At 39.4% G+C, this 19,964-nt stretch overlaps 3 protein-coding genes across 3 annotated transcripts; 2 read left to right on the top strand and 1 right to left on the bottom strand.

Annotated features, from left to right (window-relative positions):
- Positions 1–884: 884 nt before the first annotated feature.
- Positions 885–10,402, bottom strand: hormad1 (HORMA domain containing 1; the record flags this gene model as incomplete). Its single annotated transcript, XM_083762161.1, has 14 exons — positions 10,353–10,402; positions 8,422–8,566; positions 7,959–8,022; positions 6,917–6,953; positions 6,762–6,782; positions 6,649–6,675; positions 6,463–6,530; positions 6,006–6,157; positions 5,633–5,790; positions 4,790–4,877; positions 4,460–4,518; positions 3,211–3,294; positions 2,210–2,269; positions 885–986 (listed from the first exon to the last, which is right to left on the bottom strand). The coding sequence occupies exons 1-14, from the start codon at positions 10,362–10,364 to the stop codon at positions 885–887; spliced, it is 1,077 nt and encodes a 358-aa protein (XP_083618287.1). The 5' UTR covers positions 10,365–10,402.
- An 87-nt stretch (positions 10,403–10,489) lies between these two features.
- ensab (endosulfine alpha b) lies at positions 10,490–16,835 on the top strand. The gene is made up of 3 exons (XM_083760449.1): positions 10,490–10,687; positions 12,259–12,381; positions 13,371–16,835. Exons 1-3 carry the CDS (start codon positions 10,631–10,633, stop codon positions 13,539–13,541), a joined length of 351 nt encoding a protein of 116 aa, XP_083616575.1. The 5' UTR covers positions 10,490–10,630; the 3' UTR covers positions 13,542–16,835.
- An 814-nt stretch (positions 16,836–17,649) lies between these two features.
- mcl1b (MCL1 apoptosis regulator, BCL2 family member b) lies at positions 17,650–19,333 on the top strand. The gene is made up of 3 exons (XM_083760279.1): positions 17,650–18,283; positions 18,525–18,775; positions 18,907–19,333. The coding sequence occupies exons 1-3, from the start codon at positions 17,806–17,808 to the stop codon at positions 19,021–19,023; spliced, it is 846 nt and encodes a 281-aa protein (XP_083616405.1). The 5' UTR covers positions 17,650–17,805; the 3' UTR covers positions 19,024–19,333.
- The last annotated feature ends 631 nt before the right edge of the window (positions 19,334–19,964 follow it).

Here is a 19,964-nt window from a genome sequence, read left to right as displayed (position 1 = left end):
TCAATCATAGACCGGTATGCACATTGCTACTGAATATTTCGTCCGTAGTTTTTTTCCCTACCGGGTCGATTTGATCAGTTTTCCACTGCAGCTGTCTAGTGGGGTGTTGGTGACAGGCTGACAGCTAGTTATAGCCTACTACTATACTTTCGGATCCGCAAAACGCAGTGAAAAAAACACACCAGAGTGCAACCACCTTAACGCTGGCGTCTTATTTTGGGCAAACCTTATTTTTTCAAAAATAGCAATAACAGAAGATCTTCAAGCTCAAAACACTTTGCAATGTAACACACTGCAAGCTATTGTAGATCAGCTGTTTTTCTTATTGTCGTACGAGATACAGGTATATACTGTATACACAGGTATAGTATGTATGGCTTATTTATTTTTTACAACCTTAACATAAATGCAGGTGTATAAGAGGTTTTTATCACTGAGCTACTCAAGAGTTGAGTTGATAATGTGCATTTATTTCTATTCCCCAAATTACTACGGTATTTCAAAAACGCAATATCAACACAATTATAATGCAAAAGTATAAAGTATAACACGTAAAGAAAGGCAGGCAAATCCATGCAAAGTAAAATACCAATATTACAAGTAAACAATCTCATATGGACAGTTAAATATAATAGCCCAAACAGAGCCGGAACATTTTCACCCTTTCGAAACAATCACAAAAAGGAAAACAACAACATTCCAATGTAACAGTACTGCGGGGTTGGGTGTCATCGATGGACAGTGAAATCATTGCCGAATCAGAGTCTGAACGTTTTCACACTGAATGTGGTATTCCCTTTCCAAATAATAACACCACTTGTTGAAATAAAAGTGGCATAAAAATGTATAATAAAAAAACATTACATTTCAACAGTACTGCGGGGTTAGATGTCATAGGGTTCCTTGGGTTCACTGAATTTGCGTTTCTTTGGCTTTGAGGAGGGCAAGACCTCCTCCTGGCTGTTGGGGTACTTGAACGGACACATCTGCAAAGAGCAGAGGAAATACAGTGTAAGAGAAACTTTAGTCAAATAATAGGACAAAACAAAGGGTACATGTGTGATATGATTAATGAACATAATTACAGTATATACAGGTATAGTACAGATGCACTTCGTTCTTGACTCATAAATTAGCAAATGGAGTTGATTTGTTTTACAGTCTATGGCTATTGGCTACAGCAAATCTGAAATGAAATCCTACTTAAAGTACAGCGATGACATGGTCATGATGAACAACTTGATATGGTAGTGATAAGCGACAGTTCATTAGCGTAGAACAGTGGTTTTCAACCAGTGGTCCATGAGGGGGTTCCAGGTGGTCTACAGCTAAATGATGGAGAGTTGGTAACCAAATGGACCCTTATTAGATATTGTAACTCTTGAGAGCGTAAAATGACACCAAATGGACTGTAACAGACCCAGGGACGGAAAGGATTTTATTTTGAAAGGTTGTGCACCGGAATACACTCACAGACTGAGGCCTAATGACAGATAAAGCCAGCCCACCGTGAGTTGGGAGGAAATGTTTGCTTGTCATGTGTTTGAAATGGACGGAAAGGATGAACGTTAACATTGTTTGAGGAACGGGATGGATGGACGGACCACCAAATGGAGCAAAGTGAGTGCCGAGCACTTGCCCGGTTGGGCAACCTGAAAGCACCCCCCAGAACTCCACCCGCCCGGAAATCTGATTTACCTGCCAGGGGCAGGTGGGCAATACCTGTCAACACCTGGGAAGGGCACCTGTTAATAGCATCTAGCTGGAATGTAATTTTATGGTTGTTGGTTTGTCTGTCATTTTATTGTTGTGGTTGGTACTTTCTCATGTGGGTATGCACTTCTTATTGGTCATGTGGAAATGTATTTGTTTATATTGATTACGTGTTTTGGGCTTTGTTTTTATTTTTCATCAGTTGGACTTCACATTGTTCCAGACGGGTCTGCTACAGGTCTAGTTGGTTTCATTTTACGCTCTCAAGTTAAATTATTGTTAAACATCTGCATTACTTAATTTACAAGAAGTCTACACAATTAGGCTAGAGAATGTAAAGTAATTGTAAAGTGATTTTGATCAACGTTTGCCTGTTATCTCGCCTATGGTACCAACATCAATACAGCATGGAATGCTGAATAAATAATGGTACTTGATATGAAAAGGGTTGAAAACCACTGGCGTAGAATACAAAATGTATTTCACGATTTCTCACCTCCTTGATGGGAGAGATCTTTTTGGCAGTCTTTTGTACCTCTTTGGTGGGTTTCTTCCCCTGCAACACAACAATGGTGAGTCATCAGCTTTCTTTGAGATACTAACATGAGACAATGCATCATTCTTTTTTATATACTGTCTGCCTTCACCCCTCCCCTTGACATTGTTATGCACCATATAGACCAGTGTGATAGTACTGTATGACTAATTTATTGAGATCATCAACTTTGTATTGTATTTAATCTGTTATATTACCTTTGGAAAGAGCAATTTATCTTCACAATATTTTATCATTATCTTCATCAAAACTCGCTTAACACACTGTGTTTTGATATAATCTTTCATTGGGATATTTTCATAATAACCATTCCACATAAACGTGTTTTCTCTTAACACAATTTGAAGTTAGTGTGTACCCCAGATACGCCATGTACCAGAAATGTATTGATCTATTCTAAAGTCAATACACACAGCTTTTGAAAAGAAATCAAAGGGATATTACAACAAGACTCAAAAAGTATGAAACAATACTCAAAATGTTGATGAAATAATGAAATGAAATAAAGGGATGAAATCAATACAAATATTATATGGTATTGTACCAAAAATAATTACTACATTCTGCAGCTAATTCGATACTTCAGTATTGAATTAGTACATCATTGCAGTGTTTAAGTCCTTTTACTATCAACAGTATAACATTTCTGTTGGGCAGAAACTGTGTGCCTGTTTCACATTTTTATGCAGCCCCTCCCCTGTAAAGTAATGCCCTACTACTTCATCATCAGAGTGTCGCACTAAAGTAGTGAAAATAGCAGATCTACTACAAGCTCACATTGCATCGCATTTCGCTTGTTGATTGGCTATTTTCACTATTTTAAATAGTTTTTTTGTTGTAAATAACAAATAAAGGAAGGGTCTTTGGACATACAGTCCACACATTTTACACCCGACAGCAACAATAACTAGTTATTGTTGAGTACTTTGAGGTTAACAGACCATGTTCGACTTGATGACTCTCCCACTCCTGGTCTTCGTGATGCCCACCTCCAGAGCAGAGGTTATGTTCACCAAAGTATCAATCTGAGAGAAGGCCAGTCACAATTATTACATAATTCGGCAATTAATTGAGATAATTGCAATTATTTTTGCATAATCAATGAATTTTACATTCATCTGTTGAAACATTTTCATACACTTTAAACATTCTCATTAATAATGGAAATAGCAGATCTACAATCTCACAATGCGTTGTATTTAACACTTTAAATTATTTAATCTATGTTGTAGCCACGCCTAACACGCTAAACCTGCTATTTTTTGTGTTTAATTCGCCGTTTGATTATTATGATAAAAATCCGGATTTGTCGCGGACATTGTGGGGCGGTCGTGTTATGATGACGTAACCGGAAAACAAACATCCGCCGGCTTACAAGGGCTTCCAATACAAAGTGAACGAGGGGGTAGAGACAATCTACTTGGCTCGCTTTGCTCTTTGTCTGTGACCCGGATCAAGGAAGTGGCTTTTTTGTCGGCTCAATAACAAATGCTGGGAGTGTTTACTAGTGTTTTTCACGGATCAAAGACACAAATACTTCGGCGTATGCTCCAAAGGTAATTAAACAATCCCGGCAGCATTGGATATTGGATTAAATAGCGTGCTTATACCGTCAACGTGTTAAAACAAACCTTGATTGATTCAATAATTTATTATTACATATGGCCTCTTTTGACTGTAGTACATTATTTCATTTCATTTTATTGGATTTTTTTGGTTTACAAAGCCTAGAAGATGTACCATTAAATTGTTAATCGCAATTATTTGTAAGACAATTATCATCAAGTAAAGTGTAATGATCGTGACAGCCCTGAGAGGGGATAGATGCTGAGTATTACCATGACAACTCTCTGGAGAGACCCTCATATCCAATACATAAGAGCTGCCTGCCCAGCTTCAGGTTGTAACCATTTGTAACATTTTGGTCAGTCTGTTATCATTATTAAACGACTGATGCCAAATTACGACAACACACCTAACATTTAGGTTTACACTCCGTTTGTACTTCCTACACATTTTCCATTTCCAAATACAATTTGTCTTGAATGGATTTTGAGGTTTTACGGTAATATGACTATTTTAGAGTGGAAATTGTACAAGATTTAAATGTACGTGGTAATCACAATGGATCAATAATTAAATAGACTGCACTATGTGTGTGTGTGTGTGTGTGTGTATTGTAACACCCACCTGTGGTGTACCCACCTCTGGTGGGTACAGAATTGTCTCCCGACAGCTCAGTTGGATTTCTAAAAAAATTATAATAGCAAATTTTAAGGATTTATAAGGCCTTCACCTTGACATCAACTTAAAGTACAACAAATTATTACAAAGTGGTCTTCATATTTTAATGGGTAGAGTTCTAACTTTTACACTGCTAGAGTTAGCAGTTTTATTCCTCAGGAGTAATCCATGATAAAAATGTAAACATTCATACATTCAAGGAAGTTTTGTATAAAGAAAATCGCTAAAGCCAAACCACAGTGTTACAGATGAAAGAGAAATACATAGAACATTTACCAGTGTTGTCCAAGTATGAATTCACATTGACGGTGTTCTCCACACCTTCACTCGTGTCCCTCACAGTCACAGCCTGCTCCTCCTCCACCTGTGAACAGCAGACCAATCAATGTCAATCAAAATAACCCTCCGGGGTCTTACTTGCATGACTGCTATTAATCAGAAGTCTCTCGGCACCCTGTTGAAGTCACATAAAGTATAAACAAATGGCTGAGGAAAATTATGTTTTATTTGCTGGGAGAGACAAAATGTGTTAAATCTTCCTTTGTACCTTACATTTTTTTTGTTTTATTTTTGATCACACGTAAGTACTGTAGGTGTATTGTATACAATAGGTATGTGGTCATTAAATATGTGATGTTTATGACATGTTCTAGTCTTACCAACTGCTATTTGCTGATGAAACACATTAAGTAATAGTGCATTTTGGAAATCACCCATCAATCCGTTGTGTATAGCAATGATATAATATGCTACAATATTGTTGAACTGGGTGGCAACTGTCCATGCTAACTGTATAGTGTAGATACAGTACTAATTGCGAACGCAGATCATGTCTGTGTGTGTCTGTCCCGCTGTGACACCACCCGCCCGCCACCAGAGGGCGCAGCTGTAGCACACACACACACACACACACAGTAGAAAACTTTAAAAAAATTACTAACTAAAAAGAAAAAAAAAGTACGTAATTTATTCTAATTGTTGTTATTGCAATTTACGAGCTGCGTTCGCTTCACGCGTTTGCGCGTCTTACTTGTCTCATAACATGGCCATACCAGACATGTTCTGTAATCTAATACATTGCAAACTTACACTTATGATACACTCGCTCCATCTGCTCACCTGCTCAACTCTCTGTCTCTCTGTGGTCAAATCAACCTTCAGAGTGTGGAATGGGGTGACCACTTCGCCCAGGGTCAGCTTGACTGGCTCATTCTCAAACTCCATGTTGTCACTGTCGCCCTCCTTGAAGCCTGGTGGCTGGTAGGCTAGTGGGGTGACTAAGACAAAACAAACCATACTGTACAAGCAGACAATCGGTTTGACACAAATTCTCCCCAGGACAGGGGTACTATATGTAACTTATTTTGATTTGATTTAAATACCTGAACAATGTAACTGAGTGTAACAATTAACTCTTAAGACTCTGCTTTGGGGTATTATATTGCAAGAAAGTTGTGTGTACGTGTGTATACTGTACATATGTATGTTGTACCATCATCATAGTAGGACAGCTTCATATTGAGACAGACGTTGTCTGGCAGGGGACCCAGGTTCTGCATCAAGGTGTAGAGCTTTCTCACAAGCAATATGCTGGCCTTCATAGTGTTGGCGCATGGCATTGTCACTGTCTTTTTATTGTTTTCGCTGAGGTTAGGAGGAAGCAGGGCAGTAAATTAACAAAATCACCAACCACTAACTGATACTGGCACATTCCTGGCTTGAGAAGCTATCAAGAAGCTGCAACATTGGTAGGTAAACAACCACAATGTGATGGTCTTTTTTTTGCTATAAAGATTTATCTGATTAACAAGAGGCATCTTATAAGCAGCTTTGAGCACACCTGTATGCTATCAAGTGTATACCTGTAGTGTTGCTTAATAGTGACCTTACTAACTATTCCTTGACATCTGTCTTCAACTAGACACACACACACACACACATAATTGTACCTTTCAAAGTCGATCTTGGGTCCATTTTCAGTGTATTGAATCTTAAACTGGTAGCATTCTGTCACCTTCTAAAAGTAAAAAAGACAGACCAACGTAAAGATGAACAATAAGATTCTATTCTATTCTAATCTGGTTGTTAATTTGGTGCAAAGCATTCATAAATGCAAACAGATGCTGTGGAAGTACCTGTGGTTTCTCTGGATCGGTGTATATCTAGAATGTGATGAAAAGAGAAAACATTAGCCCACTGTATTGAATTCCATAATGGACTAACATAATTTGTCAATGATAATACTCACAGACAGGACAATTGCTCGCAGCTGGTCAAAAAGCAAGGAAATGTGTGTTAACAGTCAAAACAAATAATTGAGAATATACAGTATTTTGAATGTTTTGCCAGTTTGAAGAACATTTCATAATTAAAAGATAATATTTAAAGGGGTAACTGACTTACATATTTTCTCTGAAGGGCATCAAAGCTTCCCTGCAACCTGAAGAAATGAAATACAACTAATCAACACTGAACCCATGCTGACATCCTCACGTGTGTGTGTGACTGTGTGTGTGTCTAAACTAAAGGCATAACACTAAGGTGACATTCACACCAGAAAGCTTTACTGCGATTAAAACGAATCCTGCTGCACATTGTCCTAAAGTTCGCTTCATTTGGCAGGTGTGAAGGCTCATTCGAATCCTAATGCGCAGCAAAGAACCACATTCTACTCCACCCAAAAACAGGGGTTTCGCTTCTCTTCCAATCGCACTTGATTTCGATTCGGTGCAGGTAGGAATGCAAGCCGCAGCAAATAAAGGAAATGAAGCCCATTCGCATCGAGTCTACCGAAGTATTAGGTGGTAATGTGACCTAAGAGAGCCTGGCCTTTAAAAAATAACAACATGAATTGAAGAGCAAAGTTTTGATCCAAAAGTCAACCTTTTAAGAAAGGTAACTAGTAACTACAACTACAAAGTTCATTCATCAACTAAACAAATTGGCATGGTTTTAATTTCCCCCTTTACTACATACTGTATATGATATGGGCGTATTGCCTCCAGGTACATTTTAAATAGATGTATAGTATTTTGAGTGTAGGTTATAACAAACAATAATAGACAATGGCTGCAATTTCTTTACTGAAGGGTATTCAGACATCCTCCAGTGCCAAATCCTCCAATAATAAAGTTCAAACAACACATCTTTATTTTGGTTAACTTAAACTGAACAAAACCAAGGTAATTCCCCAACTGCCCACTAACATGAATAATAACATGAACTAAAGAAGCTCTGCAGAAATGCTGGGTCCATTCCATATAAATAACTATATCACTAACAACGGGGAAATAAATAAATTTTCCTGACAATATTATTCACTCATGCCTACGAACTGGCTATTAACCAGTTATTATACACCAATTAAGTGTATCATTTCTAAACAAAACCACTGGTCTAATAATTAGGACTTCCACACTCATGGGGAACTTTTTGGGATACTGACCATTGAACAATCTGAGTAGCACCAGGACAGCTTCGCTGCTCCCTGAGAATCATCACTTTCTGCTCTGCATGAGGAAAAGGGAAATAAGGAGCTTGTTAGAAACAATTTGAAGCATTTAGACCGGAAGAATAACAACACAACCTGCCAACCATGGAAAACAATGGAAAAAGGGAATATCCGCACTCTCTTGTATAAAGTTTGAGTTTCTTTATTTCATGAAAACAATGCAGCAGCAATCCACCTAGACTAGATAAATTAACGCGTTTCGGCACGCAGGCACAAACACAAAGCATGGAAAACACACAGTTAGTGGGCAAAGATACTGACCCGCCACAGGCGGGTCGAGCTTCTAGTTAACTATACTGATATAACTGAGCTAATCATCAGGGCTAACATATATTTTATTATAATAGAACAGAATTTGGCTTGCGGTTGGCTGTCTCCTGCTAGTCATACAGCTTACCTCCAACATATTTGTTCCCATAAGCTGACTCTGGGAAGAGCCCCCTGAGGTAGGTTATGCTGGAGACTGCAATTGCCAGAAGTTTCTTTACAACAACCAAGGATTGCTGTTCTGTGGCAACCACATTTGGTATTATTTGAGTTCTCTGGAGGAGTACAAAATATTCACAGATTGAATGATAAGTCCAGGTCAAAATTGCAAAAATCCATAATCACACACTAACTCCGTTAATCAGTTTAAACATGCTTGTGGCTTGTACTTAAATACAAACCTGTTTCACTGCACATGCCATGGTTATGATAAACAGTAGACTGCCGCCAGTTGTCTCAATTGACACTGCTTAATGAAAAATGAAAACCTGCTCAAGTTACTGCATGGTACCAAAATAATATGATTGATTTAAATTATATTGAATTATATTATATTATATTGAATTGACTATTAAATGCCGATGCTGATTCAATAATTGAATCAGCAATTCAGCATTCATCTGAATTAGTCAATTCATTAGATCATCATCTCAAAGTGGGGTCCAGGGACTCACAGGGGTCCTTGAGGAAGTTCCAGGGTTCACGGTCCCAACTAAATGATAGATAGTTGGAAACAAATGGTCCCGGCCGGTCTGTAACCCTCTAACTCTGAGTGTACAAATGGAACCAAATGGACCCTCTAGGTCTGTAAAACTGTAACTCAATGTTAATTTAACTCTGAGAGTGTGTGTACAAATGGAACCAAAAGGACCCGAAATTTGTACACACTCTCAGAGTTAACATTGGGTAATGGGTTAACAATATAAATCGGGGTCCCAGAGATAAAAATGCTATTAAATGGCGGTCAATCTGGGGGTCATTGAAATTAAAATGGTTGAGAATCACTGCTATAGTGCTAGAGCCATAAAAAAAGATCTCTGGTATAACTTTTCAAATGGGAGTCCGCAGGCTAATAAGTGTCAATTTGAGGGTCCTTGGCATGAAAAGGTTTGGGAACCACTACATTAGCTAATTCAAGACACAAATGCTAGCTAGCTAATTTCACATTTAGCTAACCAGCTACATAAACTTAACATTGATTACTCCCACGCGGCCACGCAAGACTATTTTAAATTGAGTGATATATATATATCACTCAATGGTAAATAAATGTCAATTACGTTCGCGTGTCACTTTATTGTTATACTAGCAATGGGAAATTAATCTCATACTTACATGACAACTATACGATGGTGTTTTATTAAATGTACCGCAGCTAGCAAGCATTTAAGTAAACCGTGGAATAGTGAGAAAGTTCCCGAACTTCCCGCTGTCTATTTGATTGACATGAGTGAACATAATGTGACCGTAGACGTGACCGTCCCTCTTAACGAAAAACAGCCAATCAAAAGGCACGAAGCTCCACCTGAACCCGCCCACTGTGCAAGGTTAACGCGCCGAAAATAGCCGATCTACAAGAAGCCCACAAACTTGACGATCTGCTATTGTAGATCGTGTAGATCTGCTATTTTCGATGCGAGACACCGTTGTACGACTGGGTGTGGGGCGGTGGTGGTGGTGCCGGACTGCCGGTGTGAGTAACCGGTGGTGAAGAAGCCCCAGTCTGGCAGCCTGTTAGTGATTTGTACATTTAATAAAGTTATACATTCACATTTTTCATTTTTGTAGAATATGGAATGGAAAATACGATGATTCTTTCCCCGTCATAAATCTACATGTGATACGTATGTTTTACTCTAGCCATATTGATATTCACATGACGCTCATGACAGTAGTTTTACTCCAATGTTTACAAACATTATCAATGTACACCCCCCCCCCCTAAACACAGTTTAAGGCACTGACTGCTATTTTTATTCATACAATAATGGGTGCTCGTGCAGCCTCGGTACTCATCTGCGAGGTGCTAGTGTGGTTTGCGTAGTATGATCGTACTCTCACCTGGTATTTCATTGGCTGTTTTCATAGGCTTCTTCTGTCGCCTCCGTTTTGTTATTGGTTACTGTAAATGTCTACCACAACCGGGAAATCCCTAGTGGTGATGTCACAAATCCTTTCGCCATTTTTGTTGAGGAGCAAGCAGTCAGTAGTGTTCATGAGAAAAGGAGGGTTGCTTTACCACAGGTACTGGAGTTGAGCTGAGCAGAGAATTATCCATTTCTTTGCGGGTTATTTTTTTCTGCAAGCCGGGACATCTACTTGTCCGTCACATTAACACAATGTCGTCAGAAAACCTGGACTCAGACACTCAGGTGGACTATGAGGACGAAAAACAGGTGGGTTTTGATGTAAGAGCAGAGGCAGTATTTGTTAGCACATAGCCTCTGAGCATGTTAGCTAGATGTTGCTAACTAGCTAGCACAAGTGAAGTGTTTGCCTTCTGCTGAGTGGTCAGGGGCAGGGCTCGCGAACAGTAGTACTATAGTATTGAATTAGCCATTCAATAACCAGGGAATCGTGTGTCGCGTATGTTATTCAAAGCATTTGTTTGATTCGCTTTGTTTCCCCATTGCCTCTTGGTTTGTCATTGGTTTGCTTTTCCACAGCAGGTTGGGCCTCATTGTTTGGTATATCCTGTCAACAGCTGCATTGTAACATGTAACTAACTACGCATTCCAATATATCAGACTATACTGTCATAACAACAGCAATGATGCTTAGAATATACCATTTGAAATTAATCGGTACCTCAGGAACCAGTGGCATCAACCGCAGTAAGACTGCATGCCCCCATTTCGTTTCTGGCAGTTGCTTTTTTAATGTTCTGCTGCTGCATTATCCAGAGACGTAGGCTAGTTTGGCTACTGTCAAATAATATCGTACCGTTTCCCGACGAGGGTGCTGACAGGTTTCCCTGTGGGTTGAGAAGGTCTTGTTGATAACCTTGGTCACTAATACTCATACTATACATTTGGAGAAAAAAATAGATACTGTCGCGCTGGTTGCATTACTGTAGTAATGCAAAATGCTGTAGGATCGCTATCCTTTTGGGTACCTTCAAAGAATGACCATTTCTTGAAAACCAATATCTGCAAAATAGGCAACATCATATCTTGTTAATGCAAACAGCAATTTTGTATAATGGTCTGCTCGCTCCACAATTTCTCTGCTAGGGGCTGAACATAGTGGCCCATACATTTCTCATCATGAATCCAAGGCAGGTTAGGCAGCCCTCCCAATGGGAATCTGGATAGTGGTTTCTGTGTCCTGATTCACATTATCCAAGCCCTGGTGACCTTTATATAGTGGAGTGTATGTCTATGCATGCTGAATGGTATTTGGTGTATGCTCACTGAACTTTTGTATGCAATTTTGACTTCCATAACTGAGACTGTAGACCCAAACAAGGTGTGTCCCATTAACCTACTTTACCTCTGCTTTCCTTCCCTACTTTCAGATACGACAGTTGCCCGACCAGTTTGACCATGTTACCATGCTGGCAGTAGCAACAATATAAAAAACATGTATGTTAGACATGGAATAACCTGTACACATTATTTACAGATAAGTAGTAGTAGTAGTAATCTTGAGATTTACTGGAAAAAGAGCCTGCAGAGCCGTTTATAGCGCCAATAGTAGAGTTTACCCAGAGCTTGAATCGCAATGAATGTGAAGTGAACCTGTTGGTAGTCATCTTAACTGGGGGTTGTTGCATTTTGATGTGGTACAGTATCGCTTGCAGCACACTATTATATTTAAGCTATTCATTTAAGCCGTTTGTCGTTGTGATGAATGGTTTTCAGGTTCCAGCAATGCTGTTATTTTGTGTTTAAGTTTACAGGGCACAGTCATGAAATTAAATGTAGTAATAATTTATACATATGTTGGTTTGCTCTTGTTTCTACAGGACTCTCAAGAGAAAAATGGTAACCCAGTAAAAGTTGAGGAGGCCAAACTCAAGGCCAAGTACCCCAGCCTGGGCCAGAAGCCTGGAGGGTCTGACTTCCTTATGAAGAGACTACAAAAAGGGGTACGTGACGATGATATGGGCCTGTCACAATTATTACATAATTGCAGAGAATCAAAATTTTTAGATAATCATCATAATGATCATAATCCCATACCACTATGTAAATAGCAGATGTATGTGTTGTGAGCTTGTAGAGTGTCTATTTCAGTTTTCTTTTAGTTTTTAGTATAAAGTTATTAAATGTCACTTCAAGTTATTTGAAGTTACCTTGTGCAATTTGTTTATGAAGCTTAAAAGACAAACAGAAATGCAATTTGTATTTATATGTTAAGTGCTAAAACACAATTATGTGTACGACATTTTCTTTAATCTTGATTTGATTGTTAACATTGGTTGAATGCTTTATTAACAAGCGTGTAAACAGTGCGATAGTACAGTAAAAAAAAGCTATGCTAAAAGGCTTGTTTCCATTGTAGTCCATAACTGTGATCACAGAGCCCTACCTAGGAGACCATTGACCATATTCACTTGCATGAATGCCATTTTTCTCTTAGATAATACAGGGTGACGACAGGGTGGGGTTTCCCAACTGAGTATGATGACGGCGCAAAATGGCTGCTGTGCACATATTGTCAATACTTTCCATCCAAACATTATTGCACTAATCAAAGCGTTGCACTTCATTAAATATCCAGGAATGTAATGATAGACAGTGACATCAAATGTAGTAACTGAGGCCAAGTAAGTGAGCTGGGGGAATTGTGAACTAAATTACATCCTGGATGGTAGACTAGACTATACAGAATATATACAAAATTGGAATTATGATGATGAGAAAAAAATATTTTCAATATTACAGAATAAAATGACCTCAAACCCTAACCGCAAGCACAGAGCAGTGCATGTTCGTCCACATGTCGGTCCGTTGGTGTGTCCAATCTGCGTGTGCATCCCGACAGAAAACACACCTGCTTTGGTTTTTGACAGAAACAACTACCTCAGGTCTCTTTAAGGATATGAGTTTGTCTTGTCTTTCTCTTCCTATCCAGCAAAAGTACTTTGACTCGGGAGACTACAACATGGCTAAGGCTAAGATGAAGAACAAGCAGCTGCCTGTGGCGGGGCCTGACAAGAACTTGGTGACTGGGGACCACATTCCCACCCCTCAAGATCTGCCTCAGAGGAAGTCATCCTTGGTAACCAGCAAGCTAGCCGGCTAGCCTCAGTCAACTTGTAAACGACTCCCCCACACCCGGGGCTCACAGAGAACGACCCCCCCCCCCACACACACACACACACACACACACACACCTGTTTCCCCAAGATGTCCACCTTCATCTAACCCTTCCTTGTTCATCTTCAGACAACACTTGGCTTTAACACATCAGACAGAGCTGTATAAGTTAAACTCCATTTGCTTGTATATGGGTGAGGTGGGGTGGGAGGGTTGGAGGTTTAGTGGCTCCCATGGCTGCAATATCCTATACCTTCTCACCGCACACATCTCTGCCCTCCCTTGCACACTCTGTTCTGCCACCTCCTTTATGTCTTGGGTTTTCTGTGTTCCAAGATGCATCCTGGTAGATGTGTTTCATCAGGCAGCGTGTTGGATGGGGTGAGTTAATGCACTTTGTATAATGTAAAAAAGAGTGATTTTTTTGCATCCTAAATGACACCAAAATGTGTGTATGTTAAGGGAGTTAGGAACCATGATTGCGCCGTTTTCCTCAGCAGTCGTGTTACTGTTAACCCCTCCATTATTGCTAGTGGTGGGATAGATGTTTGTGAACAATTGCTTGCATACCAAATCTTTAAGGGTTGACTACACTACCTATCTTTTAGGAAGCGTTCACTGAAATTGTATCAGACAAATGTGGAAAACTGAATCAAGGCTTCATCTTATCCTGTCTTTCGGTTATTTTGTTGAAAGAAATCCTGGGGTGGTCTGCTACAGCTCAACCAAAAGGGATTCATGTTGCTTTAATTCTTGACTCCCATTGCTTATTTTCTCTATAAATATGCTGCATGATTGTAACATATGACAAACAAAACCCAACACATTTTTGGACGGAGTGGAGTGGGTGCCCCAAGTTATAGGATGTATTAAAGCAAGTTAAGCAACCATGCAAGCTCCTGGAAAGCTCATGGTCACGCTTTCTTCCTTCACTCTTGCTGTCTTGACAATCCACATACACGCTGTTCTGTATGTTGCCCTGGGCAAGAGCCAGCAGAATATATCCTTGTATCAATTTAAAGGCTGGGAATTATGTCAATCTCTGTTAAGTCTTTGTTTAGTGGTTGAGTTGCATCACAGGGTGAGTTAACCACAAGCCTAAAAGATTTGTAGAGAGATTCATGCACCATTCATTAAGTTTAAGTTTGTGTAAATATATATTTTTTCTTTTATTTCTTTTCACAGGGCTGTTTATTTGGCTTTTGGTTATCCATAGTATATCACAACCATTAAGCCATGTCCATGCTACTGATAGATTGTGTTCCTATGCTAAACACTAACTAGTAATGGCTCTCAGTTGGTTCCCTGTTACTCTAGCTAGAAGTGTCTCTCTGGATAAGGTTGGATGCCTCTAGTGTCCTGCTAAACGGCAAATCATTCTCCCATAATGACAGGCTAAACAAACAGAAATCTATGATCTCACTGGTGTCATAGAGTAAATGGCAGGTAACCTGATAACGTCAGGTATCAACACAGCTCCTAAGATCATCACTGGGCTTAAATTGGGGCACTGCATGCTTGCAAGATGTGCTTACTCCTAGACTTGGCAAAGAGGAAAGGGATATCATGGCATGAGGAGAGGGGGCAAAGTGTGAGTGTGTGGTTAGGTCACTTCACACCTGTTGTGGTTCACCCTCTGAAAGAGGTAGGAACCACACTTGGGTGAATTTCTGCATTCTGATTAGAGCTGAACTAGAATGCAAAGGTAATGCAAATTCTCCTACTTGTGTTAGTGCTTCAGGGAATGATCAAAAACGTACACACTCCACCATGTAGTCTACTCTAGACAATACGATGCATGCATCCTCCTGGTTGAAAAATGAAACATATTTTTCTCATTGAGACTCTGGAATGTGTCAAATTGTCAGAGAAACTGACATTTGAGTGTGCTTGTGCTGGAGTTGTATGAATGCACTGTTTCCCCCTGTTACTAGCCATTGTAACTACACTTTAGGGGAGAGAGATTTGTGTGTATCAATTATTTCTCACCTGCTTTCCACTAATTTCATGGCCTGAGGTATTTCTGTGATTCAGTGGTTCCTCTCTCCTTTTAGTTGAACATTTGTTTATCTGTTATATTTGTACTGCAGAGGCTCTGTGAATCTGTATAATATGGATATATATATATGTGTAAATGCTGCTGATTCAGTCGATGACAAATCTAAGAGACGACGCTCTGTAAAGAACACCTGTCCTGAATAATGCTAACAATCTGACCCTCTTCTCTGAATATCTGTTTAAAAGTTTCTGTGGCAGGGTCAATTAAATTTCAGCTCAAGACATTGGAAAACATGAAAGGAAATTCTATCCATATTTTGAATTTTCACTCTTGAATTTGAATTCATTGTTGAAAAAAACTTAATAGCAAGCTTAAAGCTAATGAAAAGTATATCAGTAGATGCTGGGTTATTACACACACAGACACAGGACAGGAGTTCTTGAAAAATACTGCACTGGCTTTGTACAGAGCAATTCGATGAGAGGGATATAGTAGGGTATGTTTAAATACCGTGACACAATGTGTCTCCTGTTCAAACATGTGCCAGAATGTATACAAATTTAAATGATGGCTGTGTGCTCTAAAAGCAATGGTTCCCAAACTGGGGGGAGTCCCCAGATGATTGTTTTCTCACTCAACAGTAAACGTAACTAACCAACATACAGTATAAGTGTATACAGGGTATCTGCACATTTTCTAAAGTTGATGACTTTTAAGACCTTTTTAATACCTCTAAAAGGAAAAGATAAGACCATTACTAAATCAAGTAACCAACAAACTATACTATTAAAAACATTGCCAAATTGTTAAATATTATGTATCTGTGCTGTGATACAGAGTCAAACTAAATACAATGCCTCAACTCTTTCACCTCAATTCCAAGTGCTTGTCATGGTTGGTAGGGAGTCCCAAGATCAAATATGATTATTTTGGGGGGTTGCGGCCTGAAAGGTTTGGGAACCCTTGTTCTAAAGTACTTTGTGCTGCTTTTACCTTAACTGTTTTCTTGTTGTTTTGCCTATAAAGTAAGGATTTTTTTTCATGTGTTCTCTTATTGCGTAATTACTATATTGCATCCTAGCCCAAGACAACTGCAGGGATATCAGGGGCACCCTTGCTTCACAAAGGGGGTTTACAGGATAGGATGTCTGTGTGGAGAACATAGGATTGATTTTTAAAGACATCAGAAAGTACCAAGAGTACTTAGAATGTTTTGGTTGTGTGGGAGTAGGTGAGAGGATTTTTGTCAGTATTTGAAATAAACTTTTACATGAATAAGAATTATTTAGTTGCTGTTTTTGTTTGACTGACAATCATTGCTATAGTCACTATATGACTATAGTATAGTGGTTAGTATCAAAACAAGTGTATTTTATAAACGTCACCCTCCAGCCAGCCTTTTCCATCCATTTTTTGGGTGCTCAGTTAGGGGAAAAGGGGCTCTGCATTTGGCAGACATAAGTGACATACATGGTGTATACTTGTATAATTACCACTAGGGGGTAGCAAAGTCATGTGCGAGATTGGATTCCTGCAGCTTCTGCACTGTTTTACAAACAACAGTCCTATTGTTTGACATCACTATTTTAACAGCAATAAGGAGTCAATATGTATAATGAAGAAATATAAATGGCACACAAATTTCACCAAAAAATGAATTAAACATCCTAGCATTATTGCAGACAATAGTTAATCAATGCATTTTATTAGTTTAGTTACATAAGGTTTGTGGAAATGTATAATTAGTTTAATGGCAGTTACAAGTTACACATAAAAACAAAGTAATCTATAAAAGTCCACTAGTTGTCTAGCAAGAATCCAAACAACTTAGTAATGGTAAATAAATTATACAACAAATATATGAAAACTATCGTTTAATGCACAGGAATCCGCTGGACATGATTTGTGACTATTGATGTACACACTGTATGCAGACATCGATGTACAAATTGTCACAAATCTCCATAATATTTTATATTGACTTTAGTTTATTTGCCTATTCCAGCGGAAGAGGCATGGCGCTGCGAAGGAGGCGTTTACTGACGTGACGTCAGCTCTGGTTCCGCCCATATACATAATACAAATACACTACGTCAACGGCTTCACTTCCGTTGCAGTTTTTGTCCGCCATGGGATACAGCTCAGCCTAAGATTTTTTTGTCCCTCTTTCTCACAAGCTAAGCTACCAACGAAGTCATATTGTACTATAGTTTCACTTTTAGTTTGAGGTAAACTTTCATAGTCGACAACCATGATGAATTTTTCGGCGAAGTGGTCGAAACGGGCCTCAATCGTCGAGCATTTTCTCATCCCTGCTCAAAATGGAGTCGTTACCGGAGTCGTGGAAGGGCCCATGCACTATGGCGCAGGAAATCCCTCGTTTCAGATGACCAGGGACACTCAACACGGGACCGTCGTCACCAGCGAGACGCCACAGCGGCCTAAGAAATTCACATCACATCTTCTGTCACATCTTGTCTCAAAAAATGACCTCGGCGACAACGACGAGGGCTCTCTACCGTGTACGCCGGAGCTGGACGGTGAGATCGACCTGTCTAGTTGTTCCGCGGGGGACGAGGTCTTCGAACAGGACACAAGACATCTTATCAGCAGTTTCCTAGTGGACTTCGTAAGTGTATCTCAACCACGCAGGAAGCAAAGCGAAGCCCATTCAACCATGCAAAGAGTTGTGGAGGACGTCATTGAAAAACACCGATACTTATATAATGGTAGGTAGTTCACCCAGACGGCAGAGACGAGGCCGTGCCAATTCTACTGATAAGTTATCTAACGTTACAGTGTGTGTGTGTGTATATGTATATATATATATATATATATATATGTGTATGAATGCACATGCATGCAGGTAACAGTTACTCGGTGCAGTTACATTAATTCATGATACGTAACCTTGCATGCATAATTAATTAATTATGGGTGATTTCTGACATGTGTTTTTCTTCTTTAAAGGTATGATAAACAAACTCGAGCTGGATGAACGAGGAGATGACATGAGTTTCATGAGTTCGGTAGCAAAGAGCCTCTTCAGTGATGGTACCACAAACTGGGGTCGCATTGCCAGCCTGGTGGCCTTTGGGGCAGTTGTGTGTCAGTGCCTGAAGAAGAAGGACAGGGACCAGTGTGTACGATTGGTGGGCCACGAAATCTCCACGTATCTCCTTAATGACCAACGGGAATGGCTGATCAACAACAATTCATGGGTGAGTCATAAAACTGTTTTATGTATTATGGTATGAGCAAGTGAGGGGGTCAGTTGCATAACCAATCCGTTGTGCAACAAAGGGTGCATGCTCAGTCCTGTCTAAATCTAACTTATTTTCCCTCTTTTTAGGATGGTTTTGTGGATTTCTTTCGGGTAACGGACCCAGAGTCCACAGTGAGGAACACACTGATGGCAGTTGCTGGATTTGCTGGGATTGGGGCGACCTTGGCCCTGTTAATCAGGTGAAATTGTTGGACTCAAGAGACTGTTTATCCTGAACCACGTAAAATGGGACACATGCTCAAAGATTCCATTGTTTCCAATGGAAACCGTTAGAAGATGGCAATGGGTGATGTGAGGAAATAAATGGGAAATTGGAAAGATAACTTTCCACGAGTGAAAGAGTTTGAATATTTTGATTTTCTTTTTCTACAGCAATTTCACTTTATTTTGGAAATTGCTTGAGAGGTTGCTTAAGTTTGTGCAGTCTGAATCATCTTTTATTTAATGTACAAAGTACACATTTTATTTTTCTAATAAATCTATGAAAACTGCACACTGTTTCTATGCACTGTAAATCTAAATGCCATGTTTGAAGCATGGTTCCCTGTACTGTATGTTAATTCCACACAGGCATTAAACCTATTCCCTATATGGTATATCTATTCCCAACTGTTGGATCCTGTACTTAGTATAGCATAGATGGTCCACGCATGCCCAGTGAAGGGCTGTAATTTGCATCAGTCAAGCTTAATTTCCTTGTTAGGAAAATGTATCTGTACAAGGCCTGAAGAATGAGCACATTGAGGATTACTGGCAGAGCAATGGACTAGATAATTCGGAGGACATGATGAAACAAAGATGTAGATGGAATGATCTGGTACATATTTAATGTACATTATTAAAGAAAACTCCCAGACTTATGATAATACATACCTTAAGTGCCCAATGAGTTATGTTGTGTGTATGACTTCCAATATTAAAATAGGTTTAGCAGTTTATTTTCACTAGTCAAAGCAGAAGCTGTTCAACTAGTCTGAACTTTGAAACTGTCCTCTCAGATAAAAAAAAACAAACAAAGTCAGCAGATGTCAGCAGTTGCTTCAACCACACTTTGATTGTGCTGAACACAAACCACCCCTGCTCTGAAATGATATTTCCCTTCTGTATAACTGGGTCTATATGTT

Source organism: Protomyctophum parallelum, assembly GCF_964188405.1.
Source record: "Protomyctophum parallelum genome assembly, chromosome: 3".
In the NCBI taxonomy this organism is placed as follows: domain Eukaryota; kingdom Metazoa; phylum Chordata; class Actinopteri; order Myctophiformes; family Myctophidae; genus Protomyctophum; species Protomyctophum parallelum.
Note: the sequence above shows the minus strand (reverse complement) of the source record. Positions and strands in the feature narration are given on the sequence as shown.

What these genes read in the sequence shown, in the direction of transcription:
- ensab (XM_083760449.1), top strand. Translation starts at nt 10,631, where the DNA reads ATGTCGTCAGAAAACCTGGACTCAGACACTCAGGTGGACTATGAGGAC. An exon ending in ACTATGAGGACGAAAAACAG is followed by an intron (nt 10,688 to 12,258) that starts GTGGGTTTTGAT and finishes TTGTTTCTACAG; the next exon opens with GACTCTCAAGAGAAAAATGG. An exon ending in TGAAGAGACTACAAAAAGGG is followed by an intron (nt 12,382 to 13,370) that starts GTACGTGACGAT and finishes CTTCCTATCCAG; the next exon opens with CAAAAGTACTTTGACTCGGG.
- mcl1b (XM_083760279.1), top strand. Translation starts at nt 17,806, where the DNA reads ATGATGAATTTTTCGGCGAAGTGGTCGAAACGGGCCTCAATCGTCGAG. An exon ending in ACACCGATACTTATATAATG is followed by an intron (nt 18,284 to 18,524) that starts GTAGGTAGTTCA and finishes TCTTCTTTAAAG; the next exon opens with GTATGATAAACAAACTCGAG. An exon ending in TGATCAACAACAATTCATGG is followed by an intron (nt 18,776 to 18,906) that starts GTGAGTCATAAA and finishes CCCTCTTTTTAG; the next exon opens with GATGGTTTTGTGGATTTCTT.